General features: G+C 41.8%; 2 protein-coding genes across 6 annotated transcripts in view; both read right to left on the bottom strand.

The window, feature by feature from the left end:
• Positions 1-4902, bottom strand: part of ebf2 (EBF transcription factor 2) — a 37213-nt gene extending 32311 nt beyond the window's left edge. The window contains exons 1-3 of one of the 5 annotated variants that reach the window (XM_086031416.1): positions 4684-4902; positions 3102-3258; positions 1641-1704 (exon numbers count right to left, since the gene is read on the bottom strand). In XM_086031416.1, coding sequence (XP_085887542.1) covers positions 1641-1704; positions 3102-3258; positions 4684-4817 — 355 coding nt within the window. In that variant the 5' untranslated portion in view covers positions 4818-4902. Of the gene's footprint in view, positions 1-1640; positions 1705-2907; positions 3036-3101; positions 3259-4683 lie in introns of those variants that run through there. The other 4 variants (XM_086031417.1, XM_086031414.1, XM_086031415.1 and 1 more) reach the window with 4 other exon arrangements.
• Positions 4903-9185: 4283 nt separating this feature from the next.
• Positions 9186-17285, bottom strand: LOC147146859 (eosinophil peroxidase-like). Its single transcript, XM_086030582.1, has 16 exons — positions 17192-17285; positions 16961-17023; positions 16765-16849; positions 14842-15017; positions 14475-14607; positions 14213-14339; positions 13896-14102; positions 13459-13813; positions 13219-13379; positions 12867-13125; positions 12616-12786; positions 12276-12513; positions 12002-12201; positions 11865-11912; positions 11646-11723; positions 9186-11004 (listed from the first exon to the last, which is right to left on the bottom strand). Exons 2-16 carry the CDS (start codon positions 17019-17021, stop codon positions 10592-10594), a joined length of 2712 nt encoding a protein of 903 aa, XP_085886708.1. The 5' UTR covers positions 17022-17023; positions 17192-17285; the 3' UTR covers positions 9186-10591.
• Positions 17286-22919: the final 5634 nt, after the last annotated feature.

Genomic DNA, 22919 nt, shown 5'->3' with positions numbered 1-22919 from the left:
GTTGTTTTCTGCAAAACCAACCCAGAAAGTTGGGTCAAATTGACCCAAGTAGTGGATCGGTCCATTTTTGAACCAAAATTGTGTTATTTTTAACCCAACTGTTTTAAGACTGTACCATTGGTATGAATATTTTAAGACTTTAGCATCAATCAGAGTAGCCAAAGCTAGAGAGGCTGTCTGCTAAGAGGCTGTCTGCTATTTCCATCCACAGTCATTTTATTATCACACTCTTGGACCTGCGCAAATATTGCCTCGCCTTGTTGGTCAGACATTTCGCTGCTCCACTGTCCGGCGATAGCAGCAGAAAGGTAAGTTGTAAGTCCTCTGTCAACTGGGTACCAGAAACAGGTGATTTGCAATTAGTTGACTTCAAGCTTCAAACGTTGCTGCGAAGTCGACTAATCGCTTCAAGCTCTGGGAGGTACATGAGCGCAGAATGGGTACATTGCCTTGTCAGTGGGCTTGTCCTCACAGGTGTTGATTTTTGCACCCTTGACAGCATATGAACAGATCTGAATTAAAACATCTTTTTGCCCATTTTAAGATTTTACTGAAATGTCAATAATTCATGTGTGTGGAAACAATTATTAGCAATGTGATACATCATGCACGTCGGTTGCGCACTAACGTATAGCATTTGAGCATTTTCAAAATGAAACTGAAATTAAGTACGTTGTTTTCAGTTTAGTGAGTGACATCAGAAACTTGTCCAGGTGGTTTTGATGACCTTCTGGGCGTGAGTGTTGGCTTACTGTTGCTCCCAGCGAGAGTTCTTCTTTTGTATTTTTTGTTTGACTGTTTGTCACATTCAATAGGCACCGAAAAGAGAAACGCAACTCTGGCTCTCTTCTTTTTTTTTTTTTTTTTTTTTACTTCACCCAGTGACAGTCTGTCTTAAACTCTTTCAATCAAAACAAAATGTTTGGCAATGTCAAATGAAAATTGGCCAAGCAATTACTACAAATGAATTAAAAACATGACAATTGGGGCACTCGTAAGTCAAGGTACAGTTGAGCCCCGCATACATGCGGTTAGGTGCAAACGTATTCATTTTTTAAATTTTCTTTTAATGATTTTTTTTTTTTTTTATTATGGGGATCCAACCCCCGTTTTTTTGTGGTAGTTTATCCCTGTTTTTACAAGATTTTTTTTTTCTTTTTTCAGTGCAATTATATTGATCGTAAAATTATTCACCGATTTTTGCTAATAGCAGGGGTCCACCCCATACATTTTTTTGTCTTTATTTGAGAAACATAATGCTATTCCGCTGTTATCAAATATACGAAGCCAAAGTCAAACAGTCCTATTTTTTTTTTTTTTGTCACTGAAATAGTGTACCCTTTTATAATAAGCCTTGAAACTATTATAAGCATTTTGGTCCTACAGGTACATATAGCATACTTGGAGAAAAAAAAATAGTCTAATCTCTGCATTTGTCACTGGGATGGCAGTCTCGTGGCCACAGATTTTTGGTAGCTGTGATACTTCCGTTTTAAACTTTGGCAACATGGAGTAGATTCATGTAGCTTGAACCTTGAGGGACAGCAATGTACTTCCATTTCTGACAGTTGACCGTTACCTTCACTGTTTAAACTTTCCCCATCTGATCAATTTAAAGGTCTGCGTTCACTGCTTCTTACCGTTGCTGTAGAGGAGCTGGAGCTTGTAGTGAGTGCCGTTGTTGGTCTTTTCTCCCGTCTGCTCCTTGGAAAGAAACAAACACACCCACACAACACAGAGCATGTAGTTAAGCACGTTAAGGGACACAGTTAAACACAAAGCCAATCTCTCCAAATCCTGCAGTTCGACCTTCTCCGGGAGCGGCGTCGAGATCACAGGGCTCAACGTTGTGTGTGTTGTTGCCGTAAGCTCAACGCTTAACCTTGGGTCACATCTCGGCATAGGAGAGGCAGAGCTATCATGTCTCATACAAACTCCCAAAGCCTTGAGATTCGGCTGCCGGAGAAGTTAGGCAAGTGCGACAAGCGCGTTTGACCGCATGTAAGAAGGAGCAGCGGTCGACCTTGACGGGAAAACTTGCTTTTGCGCTACGCTTCTTCTACTTGCCTCCAGCCCCCACCTCGTCTCTTGCTTCCCCTTTCTTTCTCGTCTTCTACCTCTCCTGGTCTTTCTAAGTGGTCTCAAAGGAATGCTCTCTGGTCCAATAACCCAGGAGGCATCTCAAAGATGAGAGCAAGGGGAGAAGAACAAGAAGGCTGCACGGGGGAGCGGAGCAAAAGGGAAGAGGAAGAGGGCAAATTAAGATGCATGAAGATAAGTTGGGGAAGTGCACGGGGAAGCCTGAATTTGTAATATCGGGCAGATAGATTGATGACTGCCTTTGTAGGTTTTATCAATATAAACAGAGGGCTGTTTATTTTGTCATGCCATCGCTCTACCTCTGCATAATTACAAAGGAAAAACAGATGCCAGGGTAACCATGCAGAAAATGAACCCACTGGCACACACTGACAGCTTTCAACCCTGGCACACACACACACACACACACACACACACGCACACAAACCACCCCTGACATTTTCAGCAAACCTGACTTGACAAGATCTTGGGAGCCACGATGGGCTCACACACGGCACAAGTGTCTGTCAACAGTGGACAAGAGGCCAGCGTCCATTTCGAGATTTCTCAACCGCACTCGTCCACGCGCACGTCCCACTTGGCCAACCTGAGGAATTCGCCCCCCCCCCCCCCCCCCCCTGCCCCACACTGCTGTTTTGAGAACAGACTTTGATGATTCGCTTTCTGCGGATAACTTAACAGGAGGGGGGGGGGGATCATTTGCATTAAAAAAAAAAAAAAAAAGTAGAGGTGGCCCCCTCCTTCTAATGAGGCGAGCTGCTAATTAGTCATTAGATATTCTTTTTCAATCCCACATCATCAACTCACTGAGGGTATATGAGCTCGTGTGAGCATGAAGCCGTCAGCTGTTCCATGCAGGCACTGAAGATCAAGACGAGCAACTGGTTTCTATTGATGAAATCTGCTGTCTGTCGCGTATTCTTGTTGCCACTTGAGGGGAGCGCGTGCGTTTCGTGGAGAGCGGCGGGCAAATATAGTTGAAGAGTGAAGCCCTCACACACCTTGTCGTGTTCCACAAAGTCCACAAAGGCCGTCCTCTCCACTTCCACCGGCTGCCCGTGTCTGTCGTAGAGCGCCAGCACAAAGTGGAAGAAGTTGGACTTGCGCAGATTGGAAGGAGGCTGTTTCTCAAAGTGAGCTCTGGACAGGGCCACTCCACTGGGAAAAAAAAACATGCAGGTGCACTCCATTAGACTGACATGACAACTTTTTTTTTATGGGGAGTCATCATGTCACTCACACTGTGGTGCTGGGGATGAAACCAAAGATGGGCTTTGGAATGAAATTAAAGCCAAGGTTCCTTGTATTGTTATTATTCAAATACAGTACCATCAAAAAACACATTCGTTTTTATCAACGCTATTATTTCCATAAAAGGGTGTCCTTCAATGTGAATCACAAATTGTTATTCATTTTAATATTATATTAGATATAATACTGTTTATCATCATAAACTTAAGATTGAATTCCACCTTTTTAAATGCACATTTCTCCAAATCCGTTTTAAAGTATATGAGTCCAAAATTGCAGCTTTCCCAAATTTGGCATCCCCAACTCTGTCCACAACTGTTAAATAATAATTATAATAATAATAATAATAATAACAATAATAATAAGAAGAAGTAGATGAAGAAGAAGAAGAAGGAGAAGAAGAAGAAGAAGACGAAGAAGAAGAAAAGGAAGAAGAAGAAAGGGGGAAAAGGAAGAAGAAGAAAGGGGGAAAATTAAAATATAAATATTGCAGAATTTGTTACAGATGAATTAATAACATATATACTGACAAATAAAGTGGAACAAACTGCACACTGAATATATTTCAGTTTATTTAAATTACACTCAAATACATTTTCTCTCCTGTAACATTTTAACAGTATATATCTTTTCAATATATAAAACCCAAAAATATACGGTAGAAAGAATATTTCTGTTTTATAAATTGTAACCAATTAAACCGTCAGTGTCCAACATTATTTCATATAGTATGCATGCATTACATCCACTCACTTTTAAGGTATTTTCTTCGACCCTAGGTTTTCATTTTGAGGGAAAACTGTTGTTTCCTCTATAAACTTTTCAAACATGCAACGGGAATGTACGTGTTTAGACAAATTAAAATATAATGCAACAGACAAATGAGATTTTTTTTCCTTTTATTTCAAAATGTTGTCGTTGCTGTTTTTAAATTAAGATTTTTTTTTTTCTTCAATCCAAAAAACGGGTGCGTCCGTTCCAAAACAGAAGTTGCAAAAACATTCTATATTTGTGTTTCATTTTTTTAATTTGTGGAGTGGCTAAACTTTAGGTTGGAGTTAGTCTTGTTAATGAAACAGTTCCCTTATGTGCACGATTGCCCATTAAATTTCTTGACATTATTCTGTCACTATTTTGTTTGTTCTTGCTTTTAAAAGCTAATTTTATTCAGTCTTTTGACCCATGACTTTTCGAGGAGATTTAGGAGTAACATTTCACAACAGGTCTGCAGCGCTTTTCACTAGAAATATACAATCCAGGCACTTTTTCCCAAGTTTCTCTATCCTTAGATGATAATAAGGCACATAACAAATGACAGCTGATGTACAGTACCTTTGCGCAGCGACGTTGGCATCCACCACGCCGACATTGCGCACCCAAGAGCGGACTGGATCCATCTCCTCTCCAAGACTTCTCTCTTTTAATCCGCTCACTTCTCTCATCAAATGCTCCTGGATCCCAAACATTTAAGCCCTGTCCTGAGCGGTAGGTGCACTTTTTGAAAGTCGACACAAACTCAGCCGCGGAGCCAAAGCACGAGAGCAAACACACCAAAAGAAAGCGCCGCGCTCCTCCGGGGCGCAGCAAGAAAAGGGAGAGGAAAAACAGAGCTTTTGGGTGATAAAGTTGCTGATGAAGTGGGATGTTTTGGAGAGTGTCTCGATATGAATCCCCTCGCACTTGGGCTTAAAGGTGCAAAGATGTGAATAAATAGATCCCGTCTCTGTTTTCAATCATGGTCCAAAAAGAGCGCCGGCAATCATCTGCTCGGGTGCAACTAACTCCACCTGCGGCGCAATATCGTGTGCAAGTCTGTTTGGTTGACAGTGCGAACGAGTACTCTACATCCAAAGAGTTGGTCCGAGGGCCGGGAGGCTTACAGTGAACCACTGTGGTGAAGCATGAATGAGGATGGAGCGTGGAGAAGGAGGGGCCTCCGTGCCATATGTTGCAATTGGATGCTCTCATTGGTGTAAAGTGTGTCCCGTTAGTTGGAGCACAGCCACATTCAGCATCCACCCCGTGAGGTTTACACGAACTTTTCACGCTCAAAAGACATCCAGCCGCAACGTATTGGTTATAAAGCATGATTTGCACCTGCACGTGGGGCAATCACGCCCTTGCGATATAATTTGATTTTCAAATGCAACTCACTAAAATCGGCAGCGACGAACGCGGTCTCAGCGTCATTAAAAGTCCGCCATCCTCACCCAGTGTGCACAATGTCCATTACTCTTCACGCGGCCCACATGCAGAGAACCACATCAGAACCTGGTGAAATGATTTTTAAGCTCGCTACATTTTTTGCGCATCTCGGCTAAGTGCTTATAAGTCAGGAAAAGTCAACAAAATAACACCTGTATATGTCACATTTCCTCCCTTTTTTCTTGTTAAAACCCGCAAGTTTTGCCCAACCCTGATTCCTTCCCCCTCAGCCTATTGTCTCATTGGCCGGGACAATGTCACAATGACAGCGTAAATCTCAACCCCCGCAGCAGCCCCCAGCCCCCCCCCCCCTTTCTGGTCCCGCCGCAGCCAGCCCACCATCTGCTGCCAGCGCGGGACAAAGTCAGATGTTCCCCCCAATTATGAGAGCCGTCCCGGGGAGTCATGCTGCCCCCCCCCCACGCCCCCCACCCTATCACCACCACCACCTCCACCCAGCATTGTCGCCTTGTTCCACGCACAAGTCCCCTCATGACATGACAGCTTCACTGCACCTTGAGTCTGCACACTTTTAGGACATTCCTTCACTGTTTCTGAGAAATGATGTCAATAATTTTCAATCAGCTGAAAACGGATTAATAAGCAACAAACTAAAATCAGAAAAGTAGCATAGAGCACATATTTTATTATTATTATTATTATTATTATTAGGTTTTTTTTTTTCATTGGGCAGAAGAAGATGAAGAGGGAGATATTTTAGTACAGCATTTCAAATACTGAATACAGTTTATGAAAGTAACTATTAAAGGCATTGTACAATTCTGATGTTAAAAAAAAAAATTCCATAAGTGTCCCTTTATGGCTTATTTATTTGTTTCTAATGTTTGATTATTTCATCGCTTTTTTTTCTTGGTAGTGTTTGTCACTTTCAGTGACCAGTATGGTTCTTTCACTGCAGGTCTAATGTAATAGTACTGTCCATATGGGACAACTAAAAGTGCAGAGTGTAACGGAAAATGGCAGTAACTAACGCTTTTTCACAAATTATTGTCGTCATGGATGGTGATTTTTCTTACTGTGTTTTACTGGAATTGTCAGAGCCACAAACATTGGTCTACTTTGTTTTTTAATCGACATGCATCATGTAAAACAATAAGAACGACCCTGTTTTGAAAATGTATCGAATAAAACGTACAGTTACTGGTGTTAAAATGTAAAAAGTATTTAAAAAATACTCTGTGAATTACAAAGTACTGGAAATAAACTACTCGAGTACAGAAAGTATGGGAGAACCAAAGTATGGAGTGCATCCTCATCCTGGTACGGTTTTACGATATTTGAAATCGAGAGATTTTAGAGATTTTTGTTGCTTCGTGTCCGACGTGAGGTTTCCAAGACCTTTTATTATCCATTATAACTCCCAAAAATGTATTTTCATACACACCTTCGATTTGAACATCATCAATAGTTATTGGTAATCCTCAATCCATTATTCAATTAACAAACAACATTGGTTTGGTTTATGTTTAAGGATCATTTGTTTATGTCCATCCACTTTTTCAAATTACTTAGTTCATTGTTCACAGTAGTTATGAGCTCATTATGATTATCACTACTCCAGAAAATATTAGTATATCATCGGCAAAGAGAATGAATTTAAGTACTTGGGATACATTAAAGATGTAATTGATGTACAAATTGAAAATGTTTGGCCCCAGCACAGACTCCTGGGGGAGCCCATTTTTACCTATGGCACCCTATCCTTTAATCAACTTTTCAACCATAGACCAGCAACACCCCAAATTCCATAATTTTCAAGATTGTTTAGCAGGATTGAATGATTAATTGTGTCAAAAGATTTTTTAAGATAAAAGACAAAAATATAAACAGCAACTGTTTAATTGTTTTGTTGTTTTTTGATTCATTCATATATACAACCATTAACAGTCACACTCAATTTAGAGTCTTCCCTTAACCTAACCGGTATGCGTCTTGAATGTTGGATATACAATAGGCAGCACAGGGAGAACGTGCAAACTTCACACAGGAAGACCGCAGATTTTTCGATTCTAAACTAACAGTGAGGCAGACATGACAACCGCTAATTAGTCCAGTGGTACCGCGGTGTACTTTTTGTATAATACTTTGGCTAGACTCAATCATGTGGTGCTGTTCTGGGCCCACTAGTGTTTAAGTCAACACATAGCTATACATGTGCTTTTGACCCTTCCGGTTGGCCAATTTACAATTTCCAGAGGACTTTGGACTCACCCATTTGCTGCAGGACTTTGTTGAGAGTCAAAATGTTCGGCTGAAAAGACAATGCCGACTTCAGATGTCTGTATGGGGTCCTAGAGTACAAAAATAAGCCGGTTGTGGATGAGAATAGCGACTTGCCTCGCTATCTTTAGCTAATCGTTCAATGCGAGCCCTAAAATATTCAAACCAGCAGTAGTGGGACCACAAAACTGCAAGGAACGAGGGCAGTGGTCCAAAGTGAAGCACCGTCTTCATCATGAGAACTTTATTCGTCATAGAAGTCGCATGGTACAGCACACACCGACATAGCAACTTGTTTAGCTATTTGTAAATGAGACCAATTGAACTCCCACTTGTAAAATAGGTCACATTTAATCGATTCATCGAATTTGACATGACTTGACTTTCATCACAACAGTATCAACTAGAAAACTCTTTATGGTTGTTCAACCCAAAATGGGTGTGTTGTTGTGCACGCGTGTACGTGTGCGCGTGTGCACACGTGCGTGTGTTGGAGACAGCAGCTGGTTCCCGTCCCTCCCCTCCAATAGCAGAACTAATGTGTGCCACCATCACAATCTTCCATTGACTGCTAGCCTATTGGGCTGCTTTTTTTGTTTTGTTTTCTTTACCTATTAAGATGCATATCCCCAGTGAGCATGCCCAATTTACGATAGAAGCAAAGTTACTTGAGCTTTTTCTGGAATATCAGAAAATAGAGTCAAATTCATGTGATTCAGTCTGATTGTATGAATGAATCACAGTACTAATTTTACTCAGCTAAGGATATCAAAATATGCTGTCATTAAAAAGTTCTTTCTGCAGCTCTGTCATCACTCTAAAGACTGTGAATTTGAATTGCAGCCTTTAAATATAATGCACACAATACTTTTCATCACGCCATTAATTGATGTATTGTTCTGTCGGGTCAATTTAAGGAGTAAGAATTAGAAAAACGTTGTTTGTTTTTTACCTGGTTAAATAAAGGATATTGAACCAGTCAAAACATAAGTCGCACCAGCACAATTAAAAGAGATCACTGCATTCTGACTAATGAGAAAACTAATACAACAGGACTCATTTACTTTTTAATCACGTTACAACTTCATATTGACATTAATATTGTAAAGAATATATTGTTAAATATTTGTTTAAAAATTCACAAATGTTGCGCTGTTGTTGTGTTACAATTTCTATATGGTGAATACGACCTAATGCTTTATTTTATTATTAACAAGAGCAACAACTCAAACTTTACAGTGATCTCATTATACGTACTGTAATTAATATTTTCTAAGCTCTTTAAATCAGGAGTTTTAAACGTTTAAAACTGTAAATCACATTCACAATGCAATCATTATGATTATTATTATTATTATTAGTAGTAGTAGTAGCAGTAGTAGTAGTAGTAGTGGTGTGAATATTTATTAGTCAGAGCAGCAAATGTTACAAATGTATTCAGATCACGTTATAATAACATTTTGGGTCACCCAAGCTTTAAATACAAATGATCCCCCATATTCAAGCCATAAAATTCAACAACAGTAGAGCTGAAAATTAAAAAAAAAAGTATTATCTACGATTACAGCATTAAAACAATGGGCGAACGCTAACTTTTACAATACAAAACTCTTCCTCATGCTTTTACAGAGAATACGTGTCAAGCATCGTGAATGTGTTGCATTTCAGGAAAGTAAAATTCCACAGGTTGTGGCCCGGTGTATTTTCACATACCTTGTATATTAGCGCCATCCACTGGTCAACAGAAGAATTTATTTATTTATCTATTTATTTTAGGGCAGAAGTGGGGGTGTAATTAACTCAGGATAATTACCCTCTATGCGAAATTGTACCACTACCCAAAAGTTTACTGTTCAATGTAGTCCCGGCAATTTGAAGTCAATTTTGCAGGGTCTTCCATGCTTGAAAATTCCTTTTGATTGCTGCTGTTTTACACAAGTAATGATGATTTTTATAGAAAACATTTTTTAAATATACTACTTTCAATTTTCGGCATTTAGTGGTGGGGCCCAAAGTGATATTTCACAGATCACAGCGCCTAAAATATTCCATGGCTGTTTACAATTTTTGATATGCAAAAACTGCATCAGGTTGATGTGTGTGCGTGTTTAAATAATTAGAGTTTGAATTGGAATCAATCGTTTGACCCAAAAAGTGATAATTCTGTAATCTATCTTTAAAGCTCAATATGATTTATCTTGGAAAAGGCACATGCTTTGTTCATATATTTATTGACATATTCAATTACATTATCATAACAAATCAGAAAAGAACGACTTTTCAACTTAAGATGATCCAATAGTTTTACTTCATGTCAAAAATAGCTTGAGACGTGGGAAGCTATTATTTTGGAAGAGTGGAAAGGACCATTTAAAAATGACGAATTATTTTCAAGGAAGGAGAAGACATTACATATCAGTATGTATCAGTAGTATGCAATTGTGAGATATAGAAACAAATGTGTATACACCCACACACATGCACGCAGACCACCTACACACGCACGCACACGCGCACACACGCCCACACACACACGCAACATGGGCGCAACATTTGTCTGTCTGTCTATCGATCGATCGGTCGTGTGTGTGTGATCTATCTATCTATCTATCGATTTAGAGATCTTTCTATGGATCTATCTATCTATCTAATTAAACCAATCTTTAAAAAAAAAAAGAAAATAAACGGGCGTCAATGCATATGTGCAACAGTGTGTTTGTGTTATACAGGATTGAATGTTTGCACATATGCTTTTCCACTTGCAACTATTCTTCGAGATGTTTTGGACTAGTGATTAGTCCTCAGTAAAGAGCAAATGGCCATTGAAGTAGCTGTCTCTTGTCAAACCGTTGCCACCAAAGTTAGCCACAAGCCATACCTTGTCTCCCTGTCTCAGCTTGACGTATGTGCCTCCACTGGCTGTGATGTAACCTTCCTGCTTGGTGGTGAATGAATGCAAAATGACATCTCCATTACGCATCAGATCCACACTGGCAGCATGCTCGAAGATGGTGCAGGAGAACTGGAATTCGTACACCCCTGAATACATGCAAGTAAATATGCCCGTGTTGATGTCATAGCTGTTCTGCCCGTTGTAGATGATCTCTTGGAAGGCGATTGGAACACCAGGTCTGGGGAAATTGTTGCTCAGTCGGACAGAGAAAGCCATTTTCTCGTGGCTCATAGACCCGGGGACACCTGGAGGTCCTGGAACAGGAAAAAAAAACGTGGATAGGTAACACCCTTCAAACTGCTGGGTTAAACGTTAGCCAGCTGTTGTAAAGAGACAGTGTGTAGAATTTTGTTGTATTTAGTGGTGAACTAAATAGAATGCAACGACCTTAGCTAGAAGCACGGAGAGACCATGTGCCGCAAGCCTTCTCTTCAGCAGAGTTGTTGTTGTCACAAACAACTTCTAGAGTGCCCTCAAGTGACAAAGTAAGCGCATTGCATTTGTTACACATGCTGTAGTCGTGATGTGGAGGAACTATGTTCGCTAAGTTTGTCTCCTTCGGGTATCCGTAGCAGAAAGATGGCAGCGAAACATGGCAGCCTCCTGCAGGGGCGGGCCCCCCGATGTAATATAATTAGCCATTATAGACCTACGCTGTATGTTATGTATATTGTGTATATTATGTATTTGGATAAAATACAATAAAAAAAGAAGAAGAAAAAAACGATTATATATTTTTTAAAAGTACGCTGATGTGATGACACTTTTTGTTGTTTTTTTTTTTTTGCATATTATTGAAGTTAATAGTAGTTTTTCAAAATAAATGAACATTGAAAAATCAAAACGTTAAACTGAATAAACTGAAAAGAAAATAACCTAACATCACTAGTTTTACCTGGTGGTCCAGGGGGTCCAACAGCTCCTTGTTGTCCATATCCTACAGGTTTCACGCTTGCCCATCCAGTCCAGGGAGCTTGAATCAATGAATGGGTGATAGCAGTCAGTCAAAATACAATTTTTAATATCTCTCTCTCTCTCTCTCTCTCTATATATATATATATATATATATATATATATATATATATGTATATGTTTTTAAGTATGTTTCACATACTTGGAGCGGGCTTGGATGGCTCTGGTTTGGTGTCCACAAATCCATACGCTATCAAACATAGAATGGTGAAGTCAGTCATTCCAAAATGCAAAGACAAAAGGCACTCTTTTTCTCTGGTGTTTCCTCGTGGGACTCACGGGTGTCTGTCCATGGAGTAAGGTCAAACTCCGGGATGTAACGGCAATCGGTGTAACCGTCACCTCGTGGCCGGAACAGGAACGGTTTGTCTGGAACTTCTGTGATACCAGTGTTGTCGCAGAGAATGCGGGACAACGACGTCGTCATCAGAGATGCCCTCTGGGACTTTGTGAAGACTCCCTCGTTCTCCCACCAAAATCTGGAAAGAACATTTTGTCGCTGAGTTTGTGGGTAGAGAAGCTTTAAGCCGCGCATTTGTTCTTATCGCGTTACCTGTCGCCCGCTCTACTATTGCTGAACTGAATTCCAATCAGGCAGGCAAACAAGGCTCCAACTCGTCCTCCTCTCACCAGAGGCTCTGCAATTCCTCCGAGCCACGGATCAATGTTATCGGGTGTGCCGTACAGCTCCAGAAGACTCCTAGCCAAATCCTTGTTTTTCAGCACTTCAGCCAGCTCCGTCTCATCTCTGGGCTGCGACAGACCACAGAACTTCCGCCATTGGTTGTATCCTGAGAACACAGGTATGCACATGAACGAAAGTCGACTCTTGAGATCATAAACAGAGTGTGTGTGTGTGTGTGTGTGTGTGCGGGACGACAGAAACACCCTACCGGGGAGTCCGTGGTCACGTCCACGCTGCATGTTGAGGGAGCCCAAATCCAGTGCCATCTCAAAAGAAAACCGAAACAGGTAGTCTCTCAGCTCATCTGTTAAGATGGAATCCTGAACATTCAACTTGGCCGGCCGACTGATGAGGCCCCTGAAGATCGGGTCGATGCCGCCTGAAATCATTTTCGCACATACTGTAATCATACGCGCGGGGCATGCGATCGAAAAAGCAGCTGCAGGTTGTGACCAATACCTTCAAAGACAATCCTCCACGGTGCGTTCAAGGCCGTGTGCAGCAGCGGGGAGGGGTACAACGGGTGTTCCTCGTAGGCCGCATTGAGACGGATAACAAACGGCTGAATCATCGAGTGGCCGTATCGGTAGGCGGCTGTCGCGTATACATTGGCGATCGAGGCGTCGATGAATTTATCGTAGCCAGGGTAGGTGGAGAGCTTCTTGGCGACAACGTCAGGACCAACTACGTTGCCAATGTAGTCTCTGAATGTAATAACCTGAGAGACAAGGGGGAAAAAAAAAAAAAAAACTGTAAACGGCAGAATTCATCGAGCAAGATCACTGTTCACGCGAGAGAGGCCAGCTCAAACCTGGAGATACGCTCCCACAATCTTGCGGGCTTCCTGGTACAGTCTCTCCCCGCTCCAGTCGGGATTTAGTTTGGCCAGGGCTCGAGCCAAACGGTTGTGCTCGCGTAAAAATAGCGTGTGCAGCGAGGTCAGAATAATGTTCTCGTTGGTTCGTTCATCACCTTCAAAGTTAGCATCGAGTAAAATGGTTGCCGGTGGGAGCCACAAAGGAGAGGAGAGCAACTTCAAGCAGCCACTCACCTGCCAAAAAGCAACGCACTTCCTCAGCCTTTTTGTCATTGGTGATACGAGCTCGGGTCGCGCACACGTTGGCCATCATATCGGTGAAGGGCAGCAGCTCCCTGCCTTTGTCGGTAAACTTTTCGTTGACCCTCAACAAGCCCTCGTCCGTGGTGAGGTCACGGAGCTCTTTGGCTTTTTCGTCCTCTGTGCCGTACACCTGACTCGCGTCGATGTAAGCCGTGAGGGCGTTCAGCTGTTGCCGTACGGTGGCAGCGCCAAAGATGACGCCTGCTTTGCCGGAGCCGCAAGTCGCTGTTGATCGGAAGAAGGGGATGCACTCCTGCACGCCGAAGCGCGGGTCATTCTTGGGGATCTGCTCGGAGGGTGAGACGCGGTGAGCGCGTTTGCCTTTGTGGGTGTGCCGGCTAAGCCGGACGGTAAGCGAGGTTACTGACCAGAATTGGGAAACAAGGCTCAGTGCGCTCACAGCTCTCGTCGCAGTCCAGACCGTTGCTGAATGAACGGATGACCGGGGAATGCGGCGCCAAGGTTTGGTCGTGGTCCGTCCATTGTCCAAAGGAGGGCAACAGGTGAGTAAAGACCGAGTCACTCACTACATCGTTGATGGATGTGGCCAGGATGCGGTTGGACACCTCTCGCACCTTAAAACGATAAAGACGTGGTTTCGCCAAAGAGAGCAATTTCAATTCCAAATGGCCATTTGGATACCTTCAGTCGGATTTGATAAAGAAGCGGAATAGGATGACCGTACCAAAGGAAGAAGGAAGCCATTGATTTTAATGGGGTCCCAACCCCGGGGCACCGCGAGTCCGTCCTGGTACTCGGCGGGAAGCCAGCGTACGAATGGTATGTTAGCGGCTCCCCATCGTGGATTGTGCCTGCGGGCAAGCGGAACGAATTAGCGCCTTCATCGGCGTTGCTCGCTTTAGTGAGTAAAAGCTAAAAAAAAAAAAAATGCAGTCAAATTGGGAGCGGGGCCAACAGCCTGCAAGCAAGAACCGCCGTCGTCTTACTCGTTGTTACAGACGCCGCTTATGGTGCGAAAGACGTTAAGGTTGGGGGTTGTCGCGCACTTGGGTACGCGCTGTCGAGGTGAGCAGCCTGTCAGCTCTGCAATGAACTCCAGATCTTCCTCGGACAGCAGATCTGGCAACGAAATCGGACCGCTGGTGATTGAGGGTCTACACAAAACAAACAAGTACGTCTCTTCTCTTCCCCTCATTGTCAAATCTACACCAATGTGTCACCTGTGGCTAAACTCGTGGTATGTTTGGAATGCATCAAAGTTTCAAGGTTAGCAACGCGGAGGGGGTAAAGCCAATCACTGAAGAGTCACAAACATTGAGTGCTGACTAATATTGAGAAACTATTTTCACTCACCCGTTGCATTGATGGATCGTCTCTGGCGTCTTTCTGCAGACCTTTTGACGATATTCAGCGTGGTCTCCATGTAATCGGCCGATCGGGCCACCTCGCGGGTAATTCCCACAGGTTGCTTGAGAAAGCGCAACACATCCTGAGGTCTGGCTGCATTCCGCCTGATACGCTCAAGGGACCTGGAGCATCAAGAGGTCACGTTTATGAGCAGCGGGCCTCTTGTTGTGCACAATAGAATTAGACTAAATTGCCTCATTCGGTATACCTGCACAATGTAGCGCCCTATTTAAAAACTGCTGCTTTTTCATTTTCGGGCCAGGGCGAGTCTAGTTTACCACGTTTGGAAATTTGGCAGACCACATTGCGCCTCGCTGGGCGTTCCCGCCGATCGGGGGCGGAGCCAGAACGTGGCTAATGGGTGGGCCTGGAAAAATCAGGGTGGGCCTGAATGTTTCTCTCACTGAGCATCGTATATTCAAATAAAATGACAGACCGAACACTACGAAGTTCAGATCCTCCTTACACAACCACAATTATCCCGTTCTTGATATTCAGTTAAATAAAACACAAATAATTTCAGAATTTACTCAAACTGTAAACGTTTTTTTAGGAGTCTCACCGGGTGGGCAGTCTGTCAATCTGTGCACACCCGGCCCACCCGTGGCTCCGCTCCTGCCGCCGAGCGAATGTGTTTTGTATTGCACCAGACAGCTTGGTGACAGAGAGTAGACTTTAAACCAACTAAAAGCAGGTCTAAGTTGTGGCGTAGGTGGAGTAACGCGATTTGGTCAAGACGCAGGCAGACTTTGTGCTCCGCGGACATGTCATTGCGCGTCAATTCCTCTGAATCATTATAGAAATCAAGTCATTCAACTGATTATCATTATTATTAGCGTCTTAAAAATATGCTTCATAGCACCCCGACTGCAAGACAAAACTAGGGGGTTGGCTGGGGTGGGTGTTGTCGCACACGGACGTATAGTCGTGGGTAGATGGCTGTCTCCAAGTTCCACTCCACAGTGGCCAACTTTACTACATCATCAGTAAGTGGCGATGATCTCGCAGGTCTTATTAAAGGTACTTTGTGCATGCCGCACAGACGCGGGTCCTTCCGCCACGTAAACAGCAATGCTCTCCTGTGCTGAATTTAAAGGGAATAGGAGGAGCCACTCCCATTGGATGGCAATCAAATCGGCTGTGTTCCCTCCCACAACAGGACACATACCCGTTTCTACTTTGCGCCCTCTATAAAAATACCAAAAGAAAGAAAAGGATGAAAAAGAAAAGAAAAAAAAAGTCTAAAATGGTCCAAATTATTACGTATTTCACTAGAAATAATCTTGTTCACCTAGCTATGCCAGCAATGCATGGTGACAAGCAGAACAATTAAATGGTCCTCCACTAGATGGCAGAAGGTCCAATTAACTTCCATCCATCCATTATCTAAACTGCTTCTCCTCACAGGGGTCGCGGGCGTGCTGGAGCCTATCCGAACTGTCTTCGGGTAGTTGGCGGGGTACACCCTGAATTGGTTGCCAGCCAATCACAGGGATCACGGAGACAAACAACAATTCACACTCACAGAGTGTTCAAATAACCTACCATGCATGTTTTTGGAAATGTAGGAGGAAACCGGAGTGCCTGAGTTTGAAAAACACGGAGCTAGCTCACCATATGCTTCAGAGATTTATTTATGTATTTATTTATTTATATAAATGTTTTATCCCTCTGTAGCTTAACATTATAATAAAATATCAAACATGCATTATTACACCACCACCACTACACCATCATAATAATAAACCAAAATGTGCAGCTCTGACTTGTCAATCATTTTTTTCTTCATCAAAGTATGCCGGTGTACCTACCCGCCTTCAGTTAAAAAAAAAAAAAAAAAAAGTCCGTACATCAAATGTAAAAACTCACTCTTGTCTTGAGTATTCATAAGCCGAGTCCACTTTAGTGATGGCGGCGTTCACGGCCTGTTCAAGGCTCTCCCTGGTCAGAAATTCTGGAAGTATGTAGAAAAATGCATCTTGTCAACTAACTGACTAACTCATCTGTTGGAAATTTCGAACCAGATACGATTAAATGTGTTTTAGCAGGCTCTATATATACTTACGGGCATTCACCTGCCACTGCATGCAAAGCGCTGCAAGCAGCAGGCACGCACGCTGAAACATCTCTGGTGAGGAAAAAAAGAGGGGTGGGGGGGGTAAATCATTGCCTCGTCAAACTCACACATTAAATCTAATATAATTAAATAACAATCATAAATCAAATGACAAAAAATGTTCCGGTTATTATTATTATTGTGATTCATATTTTTTTAGGTTTAGATATTGTGAGTGACCTGTAAGGAAGTAGCTCCAAGATGTGTAAAATCAGCAGCGGCAGTCGAGTGTGCAGTAAGGAAGTTGCCAAGCTCGCAGCTTTTATAAAGGAGCGTCACTGGAAACACTTTTCGTCACCAAGAATTTGGAGCATTTTGTTTTCCTTGTTTTTCTTTTGTTCTGTTTTTTTTTTCTTCTTCTTTGTTCCGCCTAGGGCTCCCGGTTCAACCACTTTAACCATGGCTGAGATAATTTAGTACACACTATACGTCACCTCATTCACTGTTGCAATTAGACAACGCGCATTAAAATAAATGCTCTAGTCTATAGGATGTCTTCTGTTTTCATTTGCTTGTTTTCATGTCATACTAAATAGTTTCCTCCCCGTTTCTATGGCATTTATAGTGATGATGTTTAAGTGTTTGCGCAGTGTTTGTATATTTTGAAAACGTATTGAATCCGTGATGGTACGCAACGAGTTATGCATGGACAAATGGCACCAAAATATGTTGACAGGTGATGTAAAAACAACTTCCGGATGGAGAAGCGTTCGTGACAAGAAGAAATGCATGATCACCAATTTTTCCACAGCCACCCACGCACGCACATACGTTATTTTACTACCGTTTTCATTATTTTGATAATTCTCTCGTTAACCTTTTGGTTTGTGCTATTTTATTAAAACAGAGTCCAACCCTTTTTGTGAATGTCACATCGTAAGATAATATTTGTAACTATTATTTTGGGCGCAGATGGTACTAAATATATATATATATATATATATATATATATATATATATATATATATATATATATATATATATATAATTAATATTATTATTATTTTATATTTATTTTAAAGTTTTATTTTGGGGGGGATTTACGCCTCTGTTACACCTGTTGCGAACCCCCGACATGGTTCCCACCCTCAATTTAACTTTAAAAATGCAAAATGAAGAATAAACACCAAGCTGCAGGCTGTGAGAGGAACGTGAGCTTCAACCGCGGCAGCGGACGATTACGACGGAACGTTTGCTAATAACGTTAAAGTTTTCATTTTTATCATATAATTGACTCACTTTAACTAGAGTGCCGTGGTGCATTTCATTCAAAGGTACAATCCTGGTACAATGCACTTTTAAACGCTTGTCGTTGTTGTTGTGTAAAGCGATAGATCACGGCTCGGATCCAGAAAACAGGTGAGCTGTGATCGGTCGTTGTGAGCAGTTGTGATGTCATTTTCAGTCGGCAGAAGACAAAATGGCCGCCCCCGGAGATGGCGAAAAAACGAGTGCATTTTGCTGCTTAATTTATATTCCACAAACGCAAAATTAATCAGATTGCCGTGTTTCAGCTATAGTGGGCCTGCTTGGAACATATTCTGTAAAAAAAGATGTTTGGGTTGACTTCCGCGTTAAGTAAGCCATGGAAAGGCTAATCGTTTTGTGATGTCAGAGGTTGAAGTGGGCCTAAGTAGAGACCTCCACGTATATTTTGGTGCCGGTTGGCTCCGTTATTTTGACATTGTTAGCGAGGTAATTGCCAGAGCTTGGTCCGGTTTACCAGTGGTAGAATTAAACAGTGTGTGGTTTCGTCCAACTTTTGCTTCAGCGCTTCCTTGATTGAGTGAAGCCAGAGAAGGAAGAAATCATATCCTGATAACTCTTTTACAAGGTGTTGTTCGGTTTATTTTTACAGTTGGATCTGCATTTGGAGGAACTATCACCGGCTTTGACTCTCTCACAGATCAGGTTGTGCAACATGCTTTGGATGTCAGTCAAAGGGTGTCACTCAAGTGTAGCAGGGTTTTTTCTTTTTAATAGACTGCAGACTGTGTGTGAAACGTACAGTACTAATTTGACTCGAAAATCCAAATCGTAACCATCAACCATAGTTTTTCAACGTTTGATGGTTTACTTGAAACCGGTGATTTTAAGGAACACATGCTTTACAATGGATAGTAAACCAAGAGCAAACTTAATGGAATTGTACAAGCCTTTGAAACAAGCCCACCGTGGGTTTTACACTGGGTGTGTCTATAAGAAGACACAGGTATCTGCATATGCATACCTTTGAACTTCCGTTTATTTAAATCACTCACTTTAATACTTAGGCACCATATTTTATATTTCAACAATTATTAATGATTATTATTATCATTATTAATGAAAGGAAATACATTATACAAGAGATAATGGTGTTAAGCAAAAACCAGCTGCTGACTGCCAGCTGGTTCACAGCGCACTGGCCCCCGTCCGTCCCCCAAGGGGGACGGACCCATGTAAGCTTGTTTGGGCTCAGCCTGGACCCCATTGGTGGCCTTATGTGACTCATGACAATGTCAAATTAGAGACGGGTAACAGTGCTCTTACATATCACGTTTGAAGCAGATTTTGTGTCCTAATGTGATGTCTCTCACGGTTGAGTTTCTCTTTTCTTACCGTCTCTCTACTTCTTGCCCTGCTGCACCTGTTGCAGTAAAGTTGCGTTGGACTGCAGTCACATTTTTAACTTTCCAACCCACACAATTCAGCAATTAAGTAACACACCCTGCAACGAGAAGACTTGATCACTGGTTACAGGGCTGACAAGACATCCAATACAATGAAGAAGAAGCGTTATCAAATAAAACAACCGAGAGAAAAATTTACGTTGTCTACATGAAGTCTTTCGAGCCGCTAAAACAGCAACGTTGCGCTACGTGAGCTACACCGCACAAAAAGTTAGGGAGTCAGTGCGAAATTTCACGGTCAACCCACTCCTGCAACATATTCCGAAAAAAGCTGGGACATGGTTCACATTTCAAAAATAGTTTTCGTTTTTAACTTGCATTTTTGCCACTGTCTTACAATCACCTTTCCTTTTAACAACTTTGGAAACTGACGATTTATTTTCATGATTATAGTTATGATTTATCATTTTCAGTGGGAGACGACAAAACCATGCGGTTGTATCATGTGCAGAATGTGCCTTGGCCGTTCATTGTCTTGCTGAAATAAGCAGGGACATCCCTGATGTGAGAGAAGTTACTTGGATGGTAGCATAAGTTACTCCAAAACCTGCTTATACCTTTCAGCATAAATGGTGCACGTCACAGACGTGCAAGTTACCCATGACATCACAGATGCTGGCTTTTGAACTTTTGATCTGATAACCTGGACGGTCCTTTTCCTCTTATAAGACGTTCATCATTTCCCAAAAAAAAAAAAAAAAATTTGAAATGTGGACTCATCAGACCACAGAAAAACCATTCCCCCTTCAGTCTCAATCTCAGATGAGCTTCAGCCCAGAGAAGCTCACCTTTATGGGTGTTGTTGATATTTGGCGGTAGTTTTAAATTGCATTTGTCCATGTAGTGACAAACGGCGTTCCTGGGCCCACGTGCCAATGTCCTTTTTCACAACGATGCCCGTTTGTGATACGGTGCCGCCTTGGGTGACCAAAGTGTATTCAATGTCAAGGTTTTTGGCCTTGCCAACTTGCGTGCAGGGATTTTCCCAGACCTTCGTAATCTTTTGCTGATGTTATGGTAGCGTAGCTGATGGAATCCCAAGAATAACCCGTGATTGTATGTTGGGAAACATTGTTTTTTTTAAACTGCAGGACAATTTGCTCACGCAGTTGTTCGCAAAGTTTCGAATCTCACACCAGCCTTGTTTGTGAACAACTGAACCTTTTGGCCAGGCTCTTTTTATAATCATGACACTCTCATGCATACAATTAACTTGTTCACCTGTGGAATATTCCAAACTGGTGTTTTTTTTTTGTTTTTTGTTTTGTTTTTTTAGCATTCCTCAACTTTCCAAGTATTTTGTTGCCCCTGTCCCAGCTTTTTTGAAACACGTTGCAGACATCAAATTGAAAATGAGCGCAATAAATAAAGTTCATCAATTTGAACAAGTATCTTGTCTTTGTAGTGTACTCAGTTGAATATACAGCAGGTTGGTATACTGGAGGTATTTGCAAACCTTTGCATTCTGTTTTTGTCTGACACAACGTTCCAACTTAATTAAAATTTGGGATTTCTTTTTCCAATGTCCGTTACTTGTAACCACACCACATCTCAACCATCTTAAATGGGTTCTTGTCTGGCACCTTTTCCCTTTTCATGCCGGGCCTCAATTAAAGTCAAAGCCAGTTTAGGTTCGGTAAGATGATTCAATGATCATCTTCCTTGTTTCTGAAATTTCTGAAATTGCTGCACAGACTCGCTGTTATGTACTGGCTGACATAGAAAAGCAACATTTTCAAATTTAAGTATAACAATTGAACAATTGACGTCAATTGAAAATGTAAAATAAATGACTGAAAACTGGATGGACAAGCAAATGCAAAGATTATTGATGACGATCACTTTAATTATCCGGCTTGAGATTCATTCTATGACATCATAAAGGAGACAAATGGAAAAAAAAAAAAAATGAATGTGAAAAGGCGACATTTGAGGGCCTATGTGCTAAAACCGAATCAGGTTAGAGTCAAATAATGCTCCTTCATGTTTTTGTACTTTGCACGCGCTGATGCTGTGGAGTAGTCATGAGTCAAATGAAGCATTGGCACGCAAAGTGGTTATCACACTGCGACATAGGAGTGGTTTCATAAGCGTAAAGCGTTTTATTTGCATGCGTCGTTCGCCACTGTAAGACAGACGGTGTGAGGATGGAGCCGTGCCACATCATGTCAACACTTCAATCAGACGATCAATTCTCAAACGTTAAAACCTGCCATTGCTAAGCCTGTTTATTTAGAGCCACCCAAATTGATGGTTTATATATTATTTCCATTCTTAAATATGTTGGACTTGAGGCACAATCCACTTTGTTCCTTCATTACAGTATGTCTCTTACGCGGTTAGCAAAGCCACCAAACTAGAAAAGTCACTTGCTTTCTTCCTTCACATCTTCTTTTAAAGTAGAGCAAAACAAAAAAAAAAAAAACACAAAAAAAAACTCCAGACGAAGCAAGGACTTCATTCATTTGCGTCTGGTATCCACACCTTTAACTATAAATTTCAATCAATAATTTGAATTCTATTCACGCATGTGTATGACAGCTATCTTGCTGCAAAAATATACTTTCTTTTTTTACGGCGTCAAGCAAAAGACGGGGAAATCTGCTTTTGTCCTATTTCCGCATACACCCTACCTAAAAGTCACACCTTAAAAGATTGTCGGACTGAGCTTTGATTTTAAGGTAAGGCAGTGTTGCAACACTGATATCCGTTCACGCATTAGGGAAGAAAAAGAAATGCACTGATGCGAACAATGGGAACTGTCGCCCGTCCTCAGTAGGGTTGCGGGTGAAATAAATATGGCACGTCATTGTCATTACCAAAAATTGGATGTTCCTCCAAAATTCATGAAAAGATGGAAGGGAAACTGGCCAGAGAGGCTGCAAAATGGCCGTTGACTAAAAATACATACGAATATCAATGTTTAGTACATGGAACAACAATTTCCCGTGTTCTACGGGCTATGGTGGCAGACGTTTGTTACAAAAAAACACACAAAAAAAACCCCATCCAAGCCTGGCTCCATTTTACAGAAAGACATTTGAAATCTCCGTGATATCAAAAAAGTATGTTTGTGGCACAACACAACGCAACACTGCTCGTCACCCAAAACAACTCCATAGCTACAACAAAGTATGGTCGAGGCAGCTTTGGAGCTGTTTTTTTTCCTTTAGGTGGGACAAGGCGGAGGGACCTATGATGTATTTGCACAAAACACTTGACCCACAAAGCAAAAA

The sequence above is a fragment of the Filicampus tigris genome, chromosome 5, assembly GCF_054856515.1.
Source record: "Filicampus tigris isolate MCC_2025a chromosome 5, RoL_Ftig_1.0, whole genome shotgun sequence".
Lineage (NCBI taxonomy): Eukaryota > Metazoa > Chordata > Actinopteri > Syngnathiformes > Syngnathidae > Filicampus > Filicampus tigris.
The sequence above is the reverse complement of the archived record's forward strand: the minus strand, read 5'-3'. Positions and strand labels throughout refer to the sequence as shown.